The 20775-nt window shown below is 38.5% G+C and overlaps 1 protein-coding gene across 1 annotated transcript in view; it reads right to left on the bottom strand.

The window, feature by feature from the left end:
• The window catches only part of FBN2 (fibrillin 2), a 197951-nt gene that overhangs the window by 84477 nt on the left and 92699 nt on the right, over window positions 1-20775 (bottom strand). The window contains exons 12-24 of the mRNA XM_018567207.1: window positions 20599-20718; window positions 18652-18777; window positions 16600-16722; window positions 16366-16488; window positions 15906-16058; window positions 13889-13942; window positions 13550-13675; window positions 9997-10122; window positions 7598-7717; window positions 6653-6790; window positions 6406-6456; window positions 4448-4573; window positions 1645-1872 (exon numbers count right to left, since the gene is read on the bottom strand). Of these exons, the coding sequence (XP_018422709.1) occupies window positions 1645-1872; window positions 4448-4573; window positions 6406-6456; window positions 6653-6790; window positions 7598-7717; window positions 9997-10122; window positions 13550-13675; window positions 13889-13942; window positions 15906-16058; window positions 16366-16488; window positions 16600-16722; window positions 18652-18777; window positions 20599-20718 (1614 nt within the window). The remainder of the gene's footprint in view (window positions 1-1644; window positions 1873-4447; window positions 4574-6405; window positions 6457-6652; window positions 6791-7597; window positions 7718-9996; window positions 10123-13549; window positions 13676-13888; window positions 13943-15905; window positions 16059-16365; window positions 16489-16599; window positions 16723-18651; window positions 18778-20598; window positions 20719-20775) is intronic.

The raw sequence follows: 20775 nt of genomic DNA on the forward strand, positions 1-20775 counted from the left end.
TTTATGACATTTTTTATATCTTTTTTTTAAACGTAACTTTATTGCTATCACACAGCAGCTAACAAGCCCGTATGATAGCATTTGGATAGCATTATTTTTTATATTTTTTTCTTATAATTGTTAACTTTTTATTTATTTTTTACTTAATTTTTTTCATTTATTATTACTTATTTTTTTTTTTATTTATGACATTTTTTATATCTTTTTTTTAAACTTAACTTTATTGCTATCACACAGCAGCTAACAAGCCCGTATGATAGCATTTGGAGGTGACGGGTTATTTTTATTGACCGTGTCACCTCCAATACAGGAGTTCTAGCACAACACTGTGCTGGAACACCTGCGACAGATGAGAGGGGAAGACTACAATGAGCAGGAGGTTTTTTTTTAACCCTGACATCGCCAAGATCACTTGTAAAGAAACAAGTGGCTTCATCACGCTACATTTAGTTGTGCAAAGCAGGGCTAAATGTAGAAAAAACATTACTGCCCAGCACCCGGAACTGCATGTCCTGGGCGCCGGGAGATTTCAAACCGCTGCTGCCCCTCTGCTCCCTGCCGCCCCGAGGCTGGGCCTCGGTGGACTTGTGGGGAATCTGGCCCTGGGTGGGAGAGGAGACAGGCTAGGGGGATTCAGGTGCAAGATTCAGGTGAGTATAACTTTTGTTATTTTTGTACCTAGATGAAAACTTAACCCTTGCAGTGTGAGGGTAGTCCCACTGCAAGGGTTAAGAAAAAAGTTTTTCTTTAAATAGTGGTCATACGTGATATATTTTAAAATGAAAGTTGTTTTTTTTTTGCAACAGAAAATGGTTTGCTCTGCTATATGGTTTACAGCCAAAAGATAGATTACAGCTGAAATGCGTTTTTTTAAAAACATTTTAGCACCTTTATAACTGGACCAAATCGAATACATACTTTATATTCTATAGCAAACCTGCAGAATTTCACCTCCAATTTTCTCAGCGCGTCAGTAGGCTGTGGTGTGACCTATTAATCTAGATTCCATTATGTTCCTGTGTGTTAATGAAGCCTCTGTTTGATTGGCCCAGGCCCAGGACTAATGCCATTTTAGGCTCCGTTCACACCAGGGCGGTTTGGCCGCGCGGATCTGTCTGAGCTGAACCGCTGACATGAACAATCCCATACATTGCTATGCGGCTCCGCGCGATCCGAACCGCCTGCTGCCCAAAAAACTCCCTGAGCCTTTTTTTTAATGCTGAACATCACGATTTACATATAGATTTCAATGTGACTGCGGTATTGGGCATTTTTAATTGCATTTCAGCTCTGAAACACAATAAAAAAATGCTCAAAACCACCCTTTTAAAAGAAATGGAGACCATGCTGAACCACCTCATCCTGGAGTGAACGGGGCCTTAAACATTTATTAAAACTGCATTGATAATATTGCATCTGGGACCAGCATCTCAAAAATATGGTCCAAAATATAATTGTGGAATTTTTGTACTCAGATTGGATTTGCCACATGAATTCACATTCTTTGGTGTAAAAATTGTTACCTTGAGATACATTCTTTTTTCTTCTGCTTCCTGCTTTATCAGAATGTTGAAAAAGATAATAATTCTACAAACCTGTTAGTAATTTGAAAAGAAATACGTATCAGTTGGCTTGGTTGGTTACCTTTGTAAAATGGTCTCCCTGATAGAACATCTCCTCTGTTGGTAAATCCTGGCCCCCTAGGACATAAGATTTCATATTCAGGGGTACCAGGTTTAGGGCACTCCCCACACTCTGCACCCCAGGCAGCTCCAACTGTACAGCAGCAGGCATCCAGACGGAACCTGCCAGGAACTGGCTGGACACATTCATCTTCATCCCATTTTAGGAAACACTGCTCCATACGTAGATCTGCAAGTAATAAATCAATGTAAGCCATTTACTTTGAGACATGAGGAAAGGTACTGGCACCATTCACATAGGGGTCTATTCACTAAGCTGCCGTCGAGTCACTGCAGTCGAGTGACTCACCGACCCCAAGTGAAGTGAGCACAACGCTGTTCGGCTATTCACTTCAGGCTGGTACGGGTGATTCCAGCCGTATATCGGCTGAAATTAGCCGTACATCGGGTGACTTTGTGTGGCTTCAGGTCAGCCGAACATGCTCAGCATGTGCGGACGACCCAAAGTGCAGAAGAAAACGATTGTGCGGAGCTAGCAGTGACAGCTAGCTCCGCCCAAATGTTTTCTATTGGCCGGGCGGTTCTGCTGCCGTCAAAAAAAAAAGAAATCCCCATAGGAAAGCATAGCTAGATTCCTATTGGTTATTTCAATTTGCAATAGCCAATAGCAAACTAGCTATTTCAATTTGCAATAGCCAATAGCAAACTAGCTATTGCACCTGCCCACTGCTGCTGTCAATCACCAGACGGGGACCTGATGGAGAACTGCAGGTTCCCTCTGCTGATTGACAGCAGCAGTGGGCAGGTGCAATAGCTAGTGGGGATGGGGATTTTTTTTTCTTCTGACGGCAGCCAACGGCTCGAAAAAAACGAGCAGCAGAGTGAACCTTTCTGTGAGAAAGTGTTTCACTCACGGGTGGCCGGGAGCCTATTAGCCCTCGTTCGCACCTGAACGTTTTGTAGCGCGTTCTACGCTCGACGAACGCTCTACAAAACGCTCAAAAATATAAATCCCATTGTATTCAATGGTCTCGTTCCCACCTGGGCGTATTTCCGCCCGTCCCTAACGCGCTACAAAATGGCCCACGCCTGAAAAGGTACATGTACTACTTTGGGCCGTTTTGTTGCGCGTTTCCATTGGGATACAGCCAAGTAGTCTTCGGAAAAGCGCGTTTGCCGCGCGACTTTTTTACCGCGATTCGCGGTAAAAAAACACGCGACGGTCGCGCATATGCAATACGCCTAGGCGTGATATTTTTATTATTTCATTATTCCATATTCCATATTTTTATTTCAAACAAAAGGCAGGATCATGTTAGTTTCAAGTATACAAGAAGCAAATACATTTCTAAGTATCCATATTAAATACTGGAACTGATTTTTTTTTTATAGGAACGATTGATGTGGAGGTGTTTTAATAGCAACCAGATGTGACCTGTTTGTTAAAGGCAAAGTCCACTTTAAAAAAAATTAATGTGCACATATTCATAATAGACAAAATGTGCATTTAGTTTTTTTTTTTTCTTTAAAGTGGATGTTCAGTTACAGGGATGGGAGGAAGTATAAATTGACTGCAAGCACTGTGTCAGATGGAATTTTTGTCAACTGATCTGTGATTGGATATGCGGCTGTGAGGGAAGTACAACACACAGCCACACCAATTTTAAATGTATACAGAATCCTACTGGGAGAAAAACCCCAGCATTGTGGTAAGGGGGGTTGGTTTAGGGGTGGGGGGCTTGTTTATGTGACCATGTTTCATGTTACACCCTGAATATGGATGTAACATGAAATATGATGTTAATGGTAAATTTAGCCTTCATTCATTCTTTTTTTTTTTTATATATATCTCTGACCCTGCTGTATAAAGAGAAAACATAAATTACTAAATAGGTCAGTCAATATGTGCAAAAAGTGAAGCCAAATCCAGCATTTATTTTTAACATTAGGTAATACCTCTGCCAGTTTGTATTCCTGTCTGTGGCAACACAGAGGAGATATTTCCTCATTTCCTGTCCCAGTGACAACAGGACAAGAAACAAGTGGAATGGTTGTCAATGGGACAAGAAGACACAGATATGAACAGAGGTTGTAACCCTTCCCCACTCTACTGATAAAATATTTTGCTTCTAGCATTATTTTGATCGCACCTCTCAGGACCGCAGGCCCAATGTGCCTTGCGATCCCGTGCGGGCGATCGCATTGCGGCCTGAGGGCGTGGCTACGGTGCCATTCACTTCAATGGCCCGCCACGCCCCCTCCGGCCCCACAAAAAAATTAGCCAACCGCAATGCGATGCAGTGCGTTTCGGCCAGAATCGGGTTGGTACGCACTGCATATGATTTGAACGTACCCTAAGGGAAAATCTCCTCAATAGGCTAACAGGCTGCAAATAAAAACTTGGCAAAGCTTTTGTCTTTTACCCACTCTGTCCAAAACAAAATTGTGTAAAGTTTTGCTTTAGGGCTTGTTCGCACCAAATGCAGTCCGTTCCAGAGTGCAAAATGCAAAAAATAGAGCAAGCAGCATTTTTTGCGTGTGCAGTAGAACGGAATGCAGGCAAAGTTTTGCCACGCGTAGGATCGCACTGCAGGTGGGGGGCGTGGAAGAAGTGCCATTGAATTCAATGCACCACCACACCCCATCCCGCACCCAGAGCGCAGGGGGAAGTTTTGTGAGACTTGCGGTGCGCTCCAGCACTTACCGTTCTGGAACGTACCGCATTTGGTGTGAACAAGCCCTTAAACACTTTTATGATCCCATTCTAAACACATATCTGCAACAAAAAAGAACAGAATGTTTACCTAGGCAGATTCTGCCTGTACCATCCAGGGTGAACCCTTCAGGACACTCGCAGCTAAAAGATCCTTTAGAATTTCGACAGATTCCATTGGGGCATACTCCTGGAAACACTTCACACTCATTGACATCTGAAGAAGAAAGCACACAAATTCAACTCAATGTCATTAAAATATAAATGTTCACCAAGCCTATTATTTTCACATAAAACAGTTGACTCTACTAATAGGCCTCTTGGGACACTTTATTAATTCAACAAATGCTGAGAAGAAATGTATTGTGTTGCAAATTGACAGACCTAATGTAAATGCCTTCAGACTCAGAACTCATCAAATTCAAATAATTACTTCTATATATAAGAATCTCTACGTAGTTGAAATTTTTTTTGCCTCTAAGTCCTAATAGGTCGATTTTTGAAGTTGTAATTATGAAAAAATCATGGAAGAATAAACATACACTGACTTCAGGAGTGCACACCTTATCCACTGCCTGGTGTCAGGATGAAACCTCCTGACAACTCAGAGGAACTTTTGGCATGCAGTTTTCTAGCTTGACAAATAGCTAGGCATGGTCTGAAATGTGACATGGAAGCTTGACTGTTTTGCGCTACCATACATATGCAATTAAGTGAAATTTTTTTTTGAATACAGACAAAAGGCCTACGTGCAGATGTGCTAAATTTTTGTAAACATATACTGCCTTATTCATTAAAAGTTGGCAAAGTGTGGTCTTGATGATCCTCTTACACTCTCTCCAGCAAAACAGTAGGTTTGTGCCCCATTTAACCCTTTGGAGTAAAACATTGGGTTGATTTCAAAATGTGAATTTTAAGTTGATAAAGAATAAAGCTATGAAGAGTTAAAAAAAATGGATTCCACATGGGCTGAAGGTCAACATCCTGGGCAACTGGGTGTACTCTGCAACTAAGAATAGCAATTGATTTTAAAGTATCGAGGGCTAAAAACAAAAATTATATATTTTGCAGGTTACCAGTCTTTATATATAGTGGCTGCCTTAGTTTTCTTTTTCAGGCTTCTTTTTTCCTTTCCATTTTCACCTGATGATCTTGCCCGTAAAACCCTTTGATGGTGACAACACTCACTCACTGTACTGTTTCCTTAGAAGAGCACTGTTGTTACTCTAAACTTCTACTCCTGATTTGGATTACAGAATACCTTTCCATCTCCTCATTTCCATTACATGGAGGTGGAGGTGTTCTATATTTCCCAAATGTAAGCTGGGCCAGGTTGGTTACACTGTTTGTGTTTTCAGTGCAGCAGGGGCTCAGTCCAGGAAGTTATGAACTCACTGAATCTCTTTCAGATTTAACAGCAATTTCAATGGTACAGTTTAAAGACTAAAAGGGAAGACATAAGCAAGGTTTGTTATGGTTTACACACTTCACACATATGTTATAATGGTTCAGTTTTAAATGCTATATTAAAAATATTTACATATTGAAGGAGAACTATGGGGTTAGGGCTTTTCCCCATTGTTCTCCTAAGGGTAACAGAAGGACACAAACAATCGTCCTCCCGTCATCCAAAGCTCAGTATACCGCGAGCTATAGCTCGCGGTATACTGAGACGCCACAGCCGGAACGGATCCTGACAATTCTGTCTGGATCCACCCAGCTGCGTGAGTGACAGCTGGCTCTGCCTATCTAGAGGCAGAGCCAGCTGTACCCGCCCCCTCCCCTGTCCGTTCCGCCAGTCAGCGCCGGAGGATCGAACAGATAGGGGGGAATCCGTGCAGGGAGCCGTGAGTGACAGTCACGGCTCTCTGCACTGATAGATCAATAAGTGAGCGAGCGCCGGTATGTGTTCGCTCACTTCCCGATCTACTGAGCCGACCTGTGAAACTTTCATTGTCACAGGTCGGCTCAGATTATGAGGCTGAGTGAAAATCACTTGCCTCATAATTCTCCTTTAAGAAATTGCACAAAACATCTCAGAAAAAATACCTTCACATGAAACTCCTTTGACTCTGGCATATCCCCTGGGACAAGCAGTATCTACAATAAAGAAGGAAATAGTTCAGCTTCACATTGCTTGCAACCATGCTTTTGTCAAATTCAATGCAAGAAGTTGGGAACTGCATAAAAATGACATCACTAAACTCAGTGAAAATACATGATTTTATATGATCAATCTAACACTGTTAATAATAATATAGGCAATCTAACACTGAGGTAATAATCAATAACATACCAATTTCACATCTCTCACAAGGACTGCCCCATGCAGCGCCTAGAGAAGCACAACATTCTGACTTGAGCGTTGCTCCATTTATATTGACTTCACAGCGACCATCTTGGATATTCAGCCAACAGGTTCCTTTAAGGCTATCTATGAATTAAAAATATATACAGAAAATTTGGCATCAAAACTGCGACAGGTATTTAGCTCATAATGGTTCATTTGGATGAATTGCTGTCACTTTCAGCTTTTCCTGAATTGTAGAATGACACCTCAATGGACAGTACTAAAGACCCGCAATGCACATACCATATGCTGACTTAATAAAAGGTGGTGGTCCAGAGGTAAAATCTACTGATAAGGATATCTGTTCTGTTGAGAACAGTGGGACTTTGTGTTTAATTCCTGTTATGTTACCAGGACAGGATCTGAGGGGAAATCTTCCAAGTGGGAAATAAAAACCTAATAAAAACTTGTCCCCACTCTATCCAGAGTAGAAAGAAAGCTTGACTTCCACAGATTTAATTAGGTTTTAATAAAAAAGAATTAAGAAATGTAGGATTGCTATGCATTTCTTTTTATATGTAAGATGATATGAAAATTAGACAAATAATTGTGTGTATATATCGTTCTTTATCCTGAAGCGGAGGATTTGACTCTGTAAACAATATAAGCATACCCTGGCCTAGCTGAAAACGTGACTTATTAAACTATGATGTAAGCCATGTCTGAAGATAACAGGCATAATTTGACACAGTTTGACCTAAACAGTAGTGATCATCCTTGTGTAATTTGTTATCACCTTCAGTGCGTAGTCCCTGATGACACCACAAAACAATATCTGATCCTCACTGTAGTTGACGCTAAATGGTGCTTCCACCAGAACCAGTAAAGTGCAGATACTGTATGCTCATAACAGTATAACATTTCTTGCATACAGTATACGGAAATACTCACCTATGCAAATGAGGCCTGTGGAATCCAGTTTACTTCCAGGATAGCACTCACAGTGAAAAGAGCCAAAAATATTCCTACATGCACCATTAACACATGGGGAGCTTTCACATTCATTTACATCTGGAAAATAACCAGAATACATTTGGTTAGGCCTTAATTAAATAAGAAAGGACATTTTGAAATGGATCAACTGAAATATGCAGACATGTCTGCTAAGGTTTCCGTCATGGAGAACTTACAAACTTGTTCTAAGTCAGGCTTTGTGATAATAGTGTGTTAAATACTAAGGCTGGCATGACTTATTTTGTCAAGTCATAAAACTTTGGCAGATCTACTATTTCCCTACTATCTCAACTAATTGTCTTTGGAGAAGTAGATTGGACTTTCCCTGTCAAGCATTTAAAACTGAAAACCCTGAGGTTTCTGCTGTTGATTGCCTGACTCTATTAACTTTTGGATATGGAACTATAAAATGCTAGTAAAAAGTTGTTAAAAGCTAATATGCTCATATTTAAAAATCTGTACTGGGCAGAGGGAGCATGTGATTCTTGAGCAATATAGAAGGTCCAACTGCAGCACAGCTTGCAAACAGAATGGCAATCTTCCCAAGAGAAGAGAATTCATGGTTTAATCTCTCCTATGTACTTTCACACCAAGGACCTGATTCACAATCCAATGTCTGACAGCCAGAAAAAAGTCTGTCTATATCCACTCTTTCCTTTACTTGCATCCTTGGAACAGAACTGTTTTAAACCTGCTCAAATAGGACATTCTGAGTAGCAGGAGTGGACAAATCAGGTTGTAAATTTCTGAATTATTCCACCTTTTTCTGACAGCCTTTTGCATATCAACCTATGAGATTTAAGTTTACTGCAGTTAAATAAGGTGAGTGCCATTAAATATTTTGCACATAGCTGGTGCATTTTACATTCCAAAGTTGCTTTTACAGAAAAGGCTGAAACTACATTGTTATGTGGCTACATTTAGTTAACTCATTTGGGCACTCATTGTAGTTCTTTATTTTAATTGCACTACCTACTCTTGATTTTGGATTTACTCCAAGATTTAGAAGTCTTGAAATATACTTTAAGGCAAACAGTCTGTGGACAACTGAACACCACAACTATATAAGAATGCTGGACATTCTGTTTCAAATTCATGGGCAATAATATAGACTTAGCACCTCCTTTATGGATCTAACAGCCTCCACTAGTCCATGGGAAGGGATCTGGAGTGTGCTTGGCTCTAAATTGCTGTTCATGCCGACATTGTTCAGTAGAGTTGAGGTCATGGTTCTGTGCAAGCCATTCAATTTCCTTTGCACCAAATGTGTTAAACCAAGTCTTTATGGACCTTGGACCATGTGCACAGGACACAGACATTCGCAACTGAAACAGAATAATTCCCAAACTGTTCCCAAAGCAGAAGTACACAATGTTCTAAAATGTCTTTGTATGCAGTAACATTAACAGTGTGATGGGCACGTGTTCACATACTTTTGGCCATGCAGTGTAAGGGTAGAAGTCTATGTATTTAAGATGTGAAATTTATATGACACACTGTATATTATTGATGAGCCAATACTGAGCCTTAACTTGATTTCTTGGATGGAAAATGTATTCTCCAGTCAGACCCAGCAGCAGGATATCTGGAATCGTTATATGATTTGTATCCATATCGAAATATTTGGCTATCAAACATATTTCTTACTACAAGTCTCACAAAACTGTGATGTGCTTTATTTTGGGTTTGTATCCCATCATCCCAAAAACTGTTCTTCATAATTCCTATTTTGTATATATATACATACTGTATATATACTGTATCCTTGCCATCGCAAATACAAAAATATATAGTCATTTTTCTTGAAGATATTGGGTTGATTTGCTAAATGCAAACAGGCTTTTCACTTTGTAAGAGAATTTTCCCTACACGTGAATGAGGTAAAGTTTTGTTTACTCTTATCAAACAGTTATATACAATGTTTAAGTATTCTTTTCACCACATTTGCTAAGGTATGGGGACATTTCCTTGCAAAGTTAATATTTGCTGCAGCCTATTTGCCTTAAATACATCAATTTAAATATGTGATCTGTTAGAGGTGGCTGTGATAGGTGTTTTTTTTGCCAGACCTATTTTAAAACACACTTGCTATGAGGTAACTCTTATTGCTGATCCATCTGAAAATGCTGGCTGGCTGGCTGTCATGCTAGCCCTCTGGCTTCAGTCACTTTTCTTCATCTGTCCTGCATAGTTCCAGGTCAGTGACTCAGAAAGTAGTAAAGCTGGTTTGTTACTGTGTTATACAAGTGTCAGTCATTAGCATTTTCAGCAATGATAGCCCTGAGTTTTTCTCAATACAATATTACTTCAAACATAAACTGATATAAGGAACTTACCTTCGCAGGTTTCAGTGTCAGTCCTGAATAAGTAACCCTTGGGACATGTACAGCTATAACTTCCTGGTGTGTTTCGGCACAGACCATTGTCACACAGCAGCCTGTTAACCAAACATTCATCAATGTCTGAAAAATAAATAAAGAAGGATGTGTCCACTCTAATTTTACTTTTAGACAGTCCAAAGTGTCAAACAAAAAAACAGAACAGTTTTATTAGTTTTGCCATTACGTGCAAGTTTGTATTCTCTGCCCTCTTTAAGCCAACTGACTTATGCCACTCCTACACACAACAGACCACAAACACAAGACCAAACCTGTTCATTTACTGTCTTCAGCAATTAAAGTCTTTGTATCAACAACATTAAAGGAAGACCCCACGTGTGTTTGCTGCTACCACGGCTGCAAAGAAATCCATCAAAATCCAGTGCATATCAAAATGTAATTCAATGATCTAGACTAGTTAAAAACAATCTCTTCCACCAAGTCCTTAAGGGGTTCAAGCTACTGTCCTACAGTAGAAAAATGTATCCCCGCCCTTATTCAATAAGACATGGGTTTTCAAACCCAATACAAATTCACAGGGTCGGATCTACTATTAGGCACAATAGCTAGGTGGATATAGGTGGCAGAGGCAAAGAAGTGGCTTTTCACACAGCCTTAATTTCCCCCATATGCCAAGAAAGCCTTGGCCTATGAACATTCATCAACTCTGCGCAGACTGGACAGTGTGATGTATAAATGTAATATTTACAAGAAATGAGCAGGTCCTGGTAGGTGAGGTGCGGCTGCACTGACAAAAGTGAACTGACCCTGTGATGTAATCAATCTTATGAATAGTCAGTGTATTTTTGAACATTGGGTTTTTGATCTCCTTATTGTGAAATGTGAATTTTCATGTTATGTGTGCATTAACATGCTCAGTGTTAGTAAGTCAATAAATTCACTATTTAAATAAATTAAATTTTTTGGGGAAAAAAAGCAATTCTTCCTAGTCAAAATGTACATTGCAAGGGTTTCTGAAACTTTATTTTGTGTCTTGCTTCTTTTTTATAGATACTGGGATAGCTCATACCAACACTTGCTTAGATTTTCTACATCTGTACTGAACTTTCTAAATACTGTACATGCACAGTATCACTGGTCACATTTTGAATGTAAATATAAGCAATGCATTTATTTTTTGTAATGTTTTCCAAATTTTGAAGAATGTAAAATCTATTAGAAAAAGGCATCTACTAAGCTTATGTTTCTCTGCATTACCACAAACATTGCTCAGAATTAAACAAAAACCACATTTAATTATCTAGCATTTTTTCACCACAATAAAATGAGTGGTGAAAAAAGGAAAAGACTATAAAATATTACAAAGCCCAGAGTCGGGTGTCAGAATAAAATACACATTCTTCTACATCTCTGGGTGTAACTTTAAAAGAGAGAACATTTTTCACTTATCTTCTAAAGTTTGTTCTCCCTTGTAACCAAAGTGCCCACCCTGATGGTTTTTCATTAACCATGCTTATAATATGCAAGAATAAGTTGAATAAGTTTTTCCCTTTTGCTTCCACCAACTCGAGCCGCTGACCCCACACAGAGTCCCATGCACACTTCTACAGCCTGCTGAAGTGGGATGCTGTACAGCATGAAAGCAGATCTAACCTATAATTTGATTAACAGCCCTGTTTAATGTTCATCTTGCTCAGAGAGTCAAAATATATTGTAGACATAAACCTCGGGCAGTTTGGAGGTAGATGAGTCTGGCAGAGAAGCACAGCAGATGCAAAAACAAAAGTAGCAGGACCCATTCACACTATGCATGGCATAAACTCATGTGTGTTAACATAACAAGTTACCCTATTTTTGTATGTGCTGCTATAAGGAAGCCTATTTATTTTAACCTAACATATGGAAAAATGGACATGCACTATTTTTTTTCAACACAGAGATGCACCACATGGCATGCACCGCATGAGTAACCCATTACCACATGTTAGGGAAATCCACAGTAAAAAGTTCTTTTGACTGCATGCTACTACAATGTGATACTGTGAATTGAGCCTCTTGTGAAGTGAGCCAGTTAATTTGCATATTTACTTTTAAAAGGCGAGAGAATCTTAAAAGGGGCTGCCTTTGAACACAACAGAAAAAAGTTGAAAACACTTTAGATTTGTTGATTTCCAAATTCTCACTGTCTTTAACCATACTGTAACATCAAAAAAACCCAAGCAATAGCGATGTCATTTTGACTTCCCCCAAAGCCAGAGACTGGAGACCTTTCAGGGAATCAGCCATTATATTCTAGCAACGGTTCTTTGTCATTATAAACAACGACTTTGCGGCACTAAACCCCCTAATGTGCTTTAATCTATATATTTAAACACATTTCTTTGATTTACTATTAATCTACCATAAAAACCTTATAATTGTGATCAAAATGTCCCTTGGACGGGATGAAAAAATATCCAAATAAGGATAAACACAGTTCATGAAAATTATTACTGTTAAAAATTGTCACAGTGAAACAATGTGTATATATATCACAGTGAATATCACAATGACCAAATATTGACAGTGAAAAGACCTGCTATCCCCTTGAAAACATCAGGAGTGACGAAACACGTCGGGCCCGGCCTATCTGACGTCACAGCATCACAAAGATTGCGGAAGTGAGCACGGAGGCTCACGAGATACCGGCCATTTTTATTTGTTTTTTAATAAACGTTTATACATGCTTCACCATGAGGAGTTCCTCTTGAATTTTTTATATATGGGAAACAACATTCGGGAAACATCCGGAGGAAATACTAAGAAGGATCTGACCCAATACCTGCCTCAGGTTGCCTACAAAGTGTAAAAAAGATCAGTGCAGTGAGTGTGCACTGCCCTGGGGGGCTTCGTGTGTGACACCAGGAAGAACATTTAAAAGCACAAGCACTTTATATAAGGACTCCAATGACTTTTTTGTGAATTAACAATTATTGCTCTTATCACTATATGAATTTTTTGGAGTTTGACTATAAATAGTCACAAATATTTCACGTTTGTTATATCTCGAGGCTTGTCTATCCAGATAGGGGGTCGCATCATCACTATTTTATTTTGGTTTGCTTACGGCACGTTTTGTTTTTATTTTTGTTCATTTATGAACTTTTCACTGTCAATAGTTGGTCATTGTGATATTCACTGTGATATATATACACACATTGTTTCACTGTGACAATTTTTCACAGTAATAATTTTCATTAACTGTGTTTATCCTTATTTGGATATTTTTTCATCCCGTCCAAGGGACATTTTGATCACAATTATAAGGTTTTTATGGTAGATTAATAGTAAATCAAAGAAATGTGTTTAAATATATAGATTAAAGCACATTAGGGGGTTTAGCGCCGCAAAGTCGTTGTTTACATTATTAGGACGTTATTGTCTGTATTGTGGCAGCTTTATTTCCCATATTATTAATATATTATCTATAAGCGCAGATCAACAGATTTTGTTCTTTGTCATTAGTTACATTTTGCAAGGTGATAAACTAAAAATTAGTGTGCAAACTTACCAATGCAGCTTCTCCCAGAGGAATCTGATTCATAGCCACTATTGCAGTTACAACGGAATCCTCCACGTAGGTTTTCACAAATGCCATTGGAACAGATGTCAGGGTCCAGAGCACATTCATTGATGTCTACAGCCACAAACCAATAATTACATTTATTTCATTTTTAAATTACTTTTTGTTCAGTCAAAATTTGAAAGAACATGATAGTTTTAAATCAACATAATCAGAACCAGATAACTGGTCCTGTGAAGGAATACAGGGTTCTAAGTAGTATTTCTTTTTAATCACAAAGACACAATGACATTGTGCATAGATATTTTCACATATAAAATAAATTACCTCTTCCATCCACTGTGATGCCAATTCCGCTGCTGCACAAACCTTGAAATTCAGCTGCATTATAAAACATGTAAAAAGATTTAATACATCTGTATATACAAACCTGCGATAAGCACTCTTTTTTTCCAGTCACATATCTTTAAAATATGAAGTTATATGAAGCTAGCACACTTAGCAAAATAAAAAAGGGCATACTATAATTTGCATAAAAATCTAGGAACTTGCATTCACCAGCCATTTGCCCCTGCAGATCTGTGTTTTAAATATAACACAAATCTCTGATGGGAACCGGGTTAAATGAGAATCCTCTATATTGCATGTCTGATAGCCAGCAAACGTGATTGGTTTGTGAGGGTGTGGGAATGAGCAGAAGCAGTGTGTACATCATCTATAAAATCATCTATAAAATCAATGAACCAAACAGCAAATCTCACAAACAAGATCGGTCCTTAAGGCAGTTAGAATAGAACATTAACAAGACTCAGGACATTGAAGAAATCAAGATGTGTGGTAAAGGGCAGTAAATTCAACCTGACCCATTTCATGTGAGAAAATATGGGTCTTTTTTATAAAGAGCAATCAATTGATCTATATAAATAAAATACCATATTGGACTCTACCAGTAGCAGTGGCACCCCATCTTTTCTCAAATTGAGACTTCCTCTCCTAGTCTGGGTCCCTTGTTTTGTGTAGTAGCAGCCCTACCAAGAATGTAATAAAATATGAGAATCACTGACCATACTGACTGTACATAGTCTCAACAAGCAATAAATAAACTTTCAAACAAGCCCTAACTGACCTCTGTAGCTGCAACTTCTATAGAGTAATTCATCCTCAATATTTGTTTAGCTGAAGCATCTCATTTTGCTATTCCCTTCTTTGCATAGCTTCCATGTTATGGAATGCTTAGAGTTCCTGCTGGGTTTTTAAGATCTTCTCGGAGAATCCCAGCCAGGATTTCCAGAAGACCTGCCAGTACCTGTGATGGTGCTCATAGGAGCTTTGCCATTACTTTTAATGGCTCTCACAGAATCCAAGCCAGTATGGCTAATGATAGGCAGAGATTTCAGACCAGGACATCCAGAGCACCCTGAGGTGAGGCTGGGGGTGTCGCCTCTGATTCAAAGGGGTGTTGCAAGGGACCGGTGCTGTGCCTTCAAGCCAGCTTCCTGTGCGTACAAAAAGCTTTATTACTACTGTTGTTTCTTGTTGCTGACCTGGACTGTCTGACCACTCTCTGCTAACTGCCTGCTTCGACACCTGCCTGGACCCAACTAGATCTTCGTCTCATGTCTACTGGCTGCAGATCTGGACCGTCTGAACATTCTCTGGTTATCTCCTGTCTGGACCTGTACCTTGTTCTGGCCATGTTCAGGAATACTGTCTCCTCATTGGAGCCTTCCTATCCTTGTACATCCCTTAACAGGACAATTCTGGGGGCCGCAACTTGGCACCAGCAGGCAGCTAAACCCATCTCCACCATCAGGAGCTCTGGTGAAAACCAGCTGGTGCTTATACACCAAGCCTCAGGTGAACCCTTGTCATCTGCCAGGGGGTGTCACCGTAACACCCCTGCAGTCAATGAGCTGGCAACCAGCCATCCTTTTATCTATAATGTAAACACAGGAAGAGCTGGAGACAGAAAATTGCTGAGACCCTACTTGCAGGATTTCAATGCTTCTATATTGTGAAATTGGAGGATGATTTTATTAAAGCTTATTTTCTATTCATTCAAAATGTATAATTATTGGCATGCCCATAGTATGGCCATAGTTCTACTCAAAGCTCTAATACATACATATGTTGGTGCACAATTTTATCTAAGGCAGTGTTCAGTCCCACTTCACAAGCACATTGGAATCATCTGGAAAGTGCCACTTTTTAGCACTTGTATCTATGAACCCCAAAATATATTACACCTTTAGCTTGCTGTCAGGGAGAAGGCACACTTAAAATAAGCAATACTTAGTACATTAAATTAATAAACTAACTTTGTAGAAGCACAGAAAATGCTTACCAGAGTTTCGTGGAGGGCACGGATAGCATGGTTCTCCAAATCCATAGTCTGGATTGGCACAGCAACACTCAGATTTGGTCACAGCTCCAGGAAATGGGCGGACACAAAGTCCTTTTTTGATGGCTCCATAGCAAGTGCTACGCATGTGTGTGTCTAAAGAAACAGGAAAACAGCATCTGTTTAACCTCAGCATATTAAAACCATCCCGCAATAAAAACATCTAAGAGCACATGTCCTTACCATTACAGCAAGCACAATATTGAAGCATGATGAAAAGAAGAAAGTAAATACATATTTGTAAATAGGTTCCAAGAGTATACAGAAATATTTTCTGACATACCTAGTATTGTTTTTATAATTTACATTGTACATTTTGATGTTATTTATATATAATGTAAATGAGGAGATTGAAATCATACACTATATACTATATAGTATATCACACAAATGCTATACTTACCCACACAAACACGACCATCTACCCCAACAGCCAACCCTGGTGGACATTCACAGCGGAAAGACCCTTCCGTATTAATACAATGGCCATTCATGCAAATGCCTGGAGTAAGACACTCGTCAACATCTACCAAAATAAAATATACAATAATTTATTACATTAGGCAGACAAATCAGAAGGTCAGAAATGAAGTACAATAGACAATGCACCAAGCTTTGTTTAGGTTATAATACATACCGGTACAGTAACGACCACTGGCTGCAAGTACAAATCCTGGTTTACAGATGCACTTGAAGCTGCCATCTTCATTTATACACATCCCATTTAAACACATATTTGTAGTTGCACATTCATCATGATCTAAAAGTACACAATAAGCATAGTATTAAGCATTTTTTTTTGCGTTATGGTAATCTCAATCACCAAAGGTAAGGCATGTTTTTACAGAGTACTAGTATGTTAAAATAGTTAACAAATCAAAGATGTAAAGATAGCCACAGTCATGATTATTATTATACAGGATTTATATAGCGCCAACAGTGTTGTGCAGCGCTTTACAATATAAGGAAGACATTACAACCACAATACAAGATGGTAAGGAGGGCCCTGCCCGTGAGGGCTTACAATCTAAAAGGGAGAGGCAAGTGATACATGAGGAGGTAGCTGTGTGGGGATGAATTGTTTGAGAACATGATGGTTGAGTGGTTAGTTTGAGGTGGCATAAAGACATTACAGTTGTCCTCCTCCCCATCAACCACTCCTGGACATTTATAAGAATTCATATACTTATGCATTGAACTGAAATCAACTGCAGATAAGCCCATCTGACTTTGGTTAACCAAAATATACATCATTATGAAGTAAAACTCTAATGAATTACCAGTACCAGTTAAGCACATTAGTTATTTTATGATGATTGTATCAAAAGGATTCTTGCAGGTAATCATTGTTTCATATCAGTCCAGTGAGTGCTGTATAATCAGACAGTATCCAACAACAAGCAGGTAGCAATATACAGTATCATTAGCAAAAGTACTACTGCTATGTAAATGTGTTTTCTATATTTGCAAAGTAACTTAGGAAAACACAAAATTAAATAATAAGAATGTAAATGTTGCCACTATTTAACTTAATGTCCCTGTAATTAGCAGGTGCATTACAATGGAGCAGGGATATTTGCATGATGACAGAGATGCAAATGATTATTCTGACAGAATTGCCAAGATTGAGATACTAACTTGATGATTAGTTAGGAAGGCTTTTGTGTGGCTGATACACCCATTCTTTATTTTGTATGATAGACAAAGGATACTAATATCCTCACCTAATTTGATGTGTTCATATCAGCTTTTTATCCTTATTAATTACCAAGATCTGCTCAGTGAAAAGGAGAAGCATCAACTCTAGGCTACTTTCATAAAGTCAAACTTTTCATCCGATGGGGAGTGAGTTCATAAATCCCCTGAAGAAACCATTTGGTTTGGAGGCCTTGTTTCCATTGTTATTACTAAACTTTACTGCTGTATTTAAGCTTTTTAGGTTTACCTAACTGAGTCTGTTTTGGAATAGGTATTTTATCTGATTGTAAGGTTTTCTAATTGTAATTGTAATATTCCTTTAATAGTTTCCATGATCTGTGATACAGTTGGCAGGGATATTTCCATTATCAGAGTTCAAACCTTGATGAGCATGCTTCTCAAATGAGTAAACATTATTGAAGCTTTTTGTAGGAACTGGACCAAACTCCACTTATGACTTCGATATGATCTGTCTACACTAGGACTTAAAACATCATTCAGAGTAGCCTTTAAAGCCGCCATGATGTCTAGAGATAATGACCCATAAAATAATAAAAAATATGCAAGTAGCATTCATTATCGAATAAAATCTTTATTTAAAAAAGACAAAAAAGAATACTTTATTATTAAGGTAATGTCAAAAAGTAGCTCATTGTATGAATGATCGCCATAGCTTCAGCCAAAGTGTCCCAATGTCTTTGATAACTATTATAATCCAGACATTCCTGTTATTCTAGCACCAAAATTTGCACAGGCGCTCAGCAATTGATAAAGATAGTTTTAGACTACATGGTGACTCCTTTACAAGCGTTTGCTACGTGACATAGGAAATTATGTAAACAGCTGTTTCTAACACAGCCCAGATGTCTGATTTACTGCAGGAACTGGGATGCATAGTTTCTTCAATTATTAAGTTGTTTTGTTGTGTGGAGGGTTACCTTTTTATTAATCAGGAATTACATAAAACAGATATTATTTCCAGAGGTTTTACCTGCACAGTTCTTTCCATCAGCAGTTAGCTCAAAACCAGCATTGCAAATACACTGAAAGCTCCCCTCTGTGTTAACACATCTTCCATTTTTGCATAGGATGCCATTTTGAATACATTCATCAATATCTAGGTTTAAAAAAAAAATCACACTGGTCAGCTCTACAAAAATTGGTGGAAAGCCTAGCAAAAATTATTTTCACTCAAAGTAAATGAATATTATTTAAGACCACAGTATTCATGCAAAGGGAAAGGTTGGTTTTATCATTCAACATCAATCATGTTTCTTCAGGTTACAATAATGCCTTCATTGATTGAGTTGTTATGAGTTTTGGATGTTAAAAATGTAACTATCATTAAAGCTTTCTTAGATAACACAAATACCTATAGCTCACAAATTCTGTATTTCCTACCAGCCTTTTTGACCAAGCCCAACCCAGTATAGCACCAACGATCTGTTGTTAGGGCTTGTTTACTTATGCTGCATTTGTTAAAAATACACAGATGAAAGAGCATAGCCTTTGTGCTAGGTATGTTACAAATGCTCATTTAGCTAATCTATGGTAAAGCAGATCTAAGTTTAGTGTTAGCCTCCTCTCTCCTAGTGCCCAGTGCAAACAAGTGTCAATTTTGTCCTTCTGTTTTTTTTACACAGAATAGTGATCATTTAATAAACTAGACATTCTGTCAAAGAAGTCTTGGATGGATGTTGCCATTGTTAGACTCCCTCCCTGTATACTAGTTTTGGGGTGGTCCCCCTGTGTAAATGGACAAATGCAGCATGGTTCGGATGTCCTTCTGACCTTCATTTAACATTTAGCTTACGTGCATGTTGCTTTCTTAAAATGTGCATTAAAGTGATCATCTTTAATTTGCCTGCACTAGAAGAGGTATTACACTCTACTTTCCTGCAGACAGTGTCTTCTACTTTGCCTTGGTTCCACTGTAAAAACCTCCAATAGACACTAAGCACTTTCAAGAATGTCAGGTGTCTGCTCCATCCTCCAACCCCTGTGTAATTGCTATATCCTGTAGTGATGTAGGGGTCCAATAGAAATTCAGAGGTATTCAACACTCCCAAAGTGTTGAATTCTGAAGAGTCTCTTTAAGTTGACTCAAGCTGCTTTTGGGCTCCTGTTGACTTTCATGGAGAGAAACAAAGCTCCAAAACAAGCTGCTATAGAGATGCTGAAACGGTGATTTAATGACCCAGGACCAGCTGTTATAAAGGCGGACTTTGATGAAAAAACTGGACTGAACCATTTGTAGTAGGACCAGTAATACTAGAGTGAATACAGTCATTAAAATTGGTATCTTTTCATATTTAATTTAACACTTACCAAAATGACATTTAGTAGATATTATTTTAATAACTGCAAGTGGTCAAAACTCCATAAAATATTACAATGTTCTCTAACACATGAGAAGCCTAAGATTCAGCAATCTGCGCCATGTGCTTCTCTCAAAAATATTTATTATTATTTACAGGTGTATAAAACAACTATTTGTACTGTATATTTAATAGGTAAAAATGTTGCTTTCTTCGGGCAGAAAGCCTTTCCTGATGGTGATTCCATGTAAGTTATTCAGTCAGCAAAGGTGTCTTCTACCAAACAATTATTGTTTTTGAGGAAATTATTTATTTGTGGCAGAATCAAAACATTTCCCAATAGTTTCCTCTGAGATAATGGAGAAACACTGATACGTAAATGGAAACAATAGTGATGTGGGAGAATCTGAAATATATATTTATTATATAATAAAGATATCAAAAAGCGCCATGAGTTTTCTAAATAAGTAAATGTAAGAAAGTATTTACAGAACCACTATGCATTCCCTCTACCTGTAATCATTAATGACCTGTCTAATGGCATCTCCTTCATGTTAAGTTACGCATTAGGAGAATCTTTCTAAATTCAGTGAAAAGAAAAGTCATAATACTATACTTACCAATACATGCCTGCTTGGTAGGAGTCCTCTGAAAGCCAGAATGGCACTTACAATAATAGGATCCAGGTGTATTAACACAATCTCCATTAGTACATGGGTTTGATGTACACTCATCAACATCTGTTTGTGGTAACAAAAAGTCATAACACGCAGTTAGTTCAAACTGTATAATTTGAG

This window comes from Nanorana parkeri, unplaced genomic scaffold (genome assembly GCF_000935625.1).
Source record: "Nanorana parkeri isolate BGI_ZX_2015 unplaced genomic scaffold, ASM93562v1 scaffold1020, whole genome shotgun sequence".
Classification (NCBI taxonomy): domain Eukaryota; kingdom Metazoa; phylum Chordata; class Amphibia; order Anura; family Dicroglossidae; genus Nanorana; species Nanorana parkeri.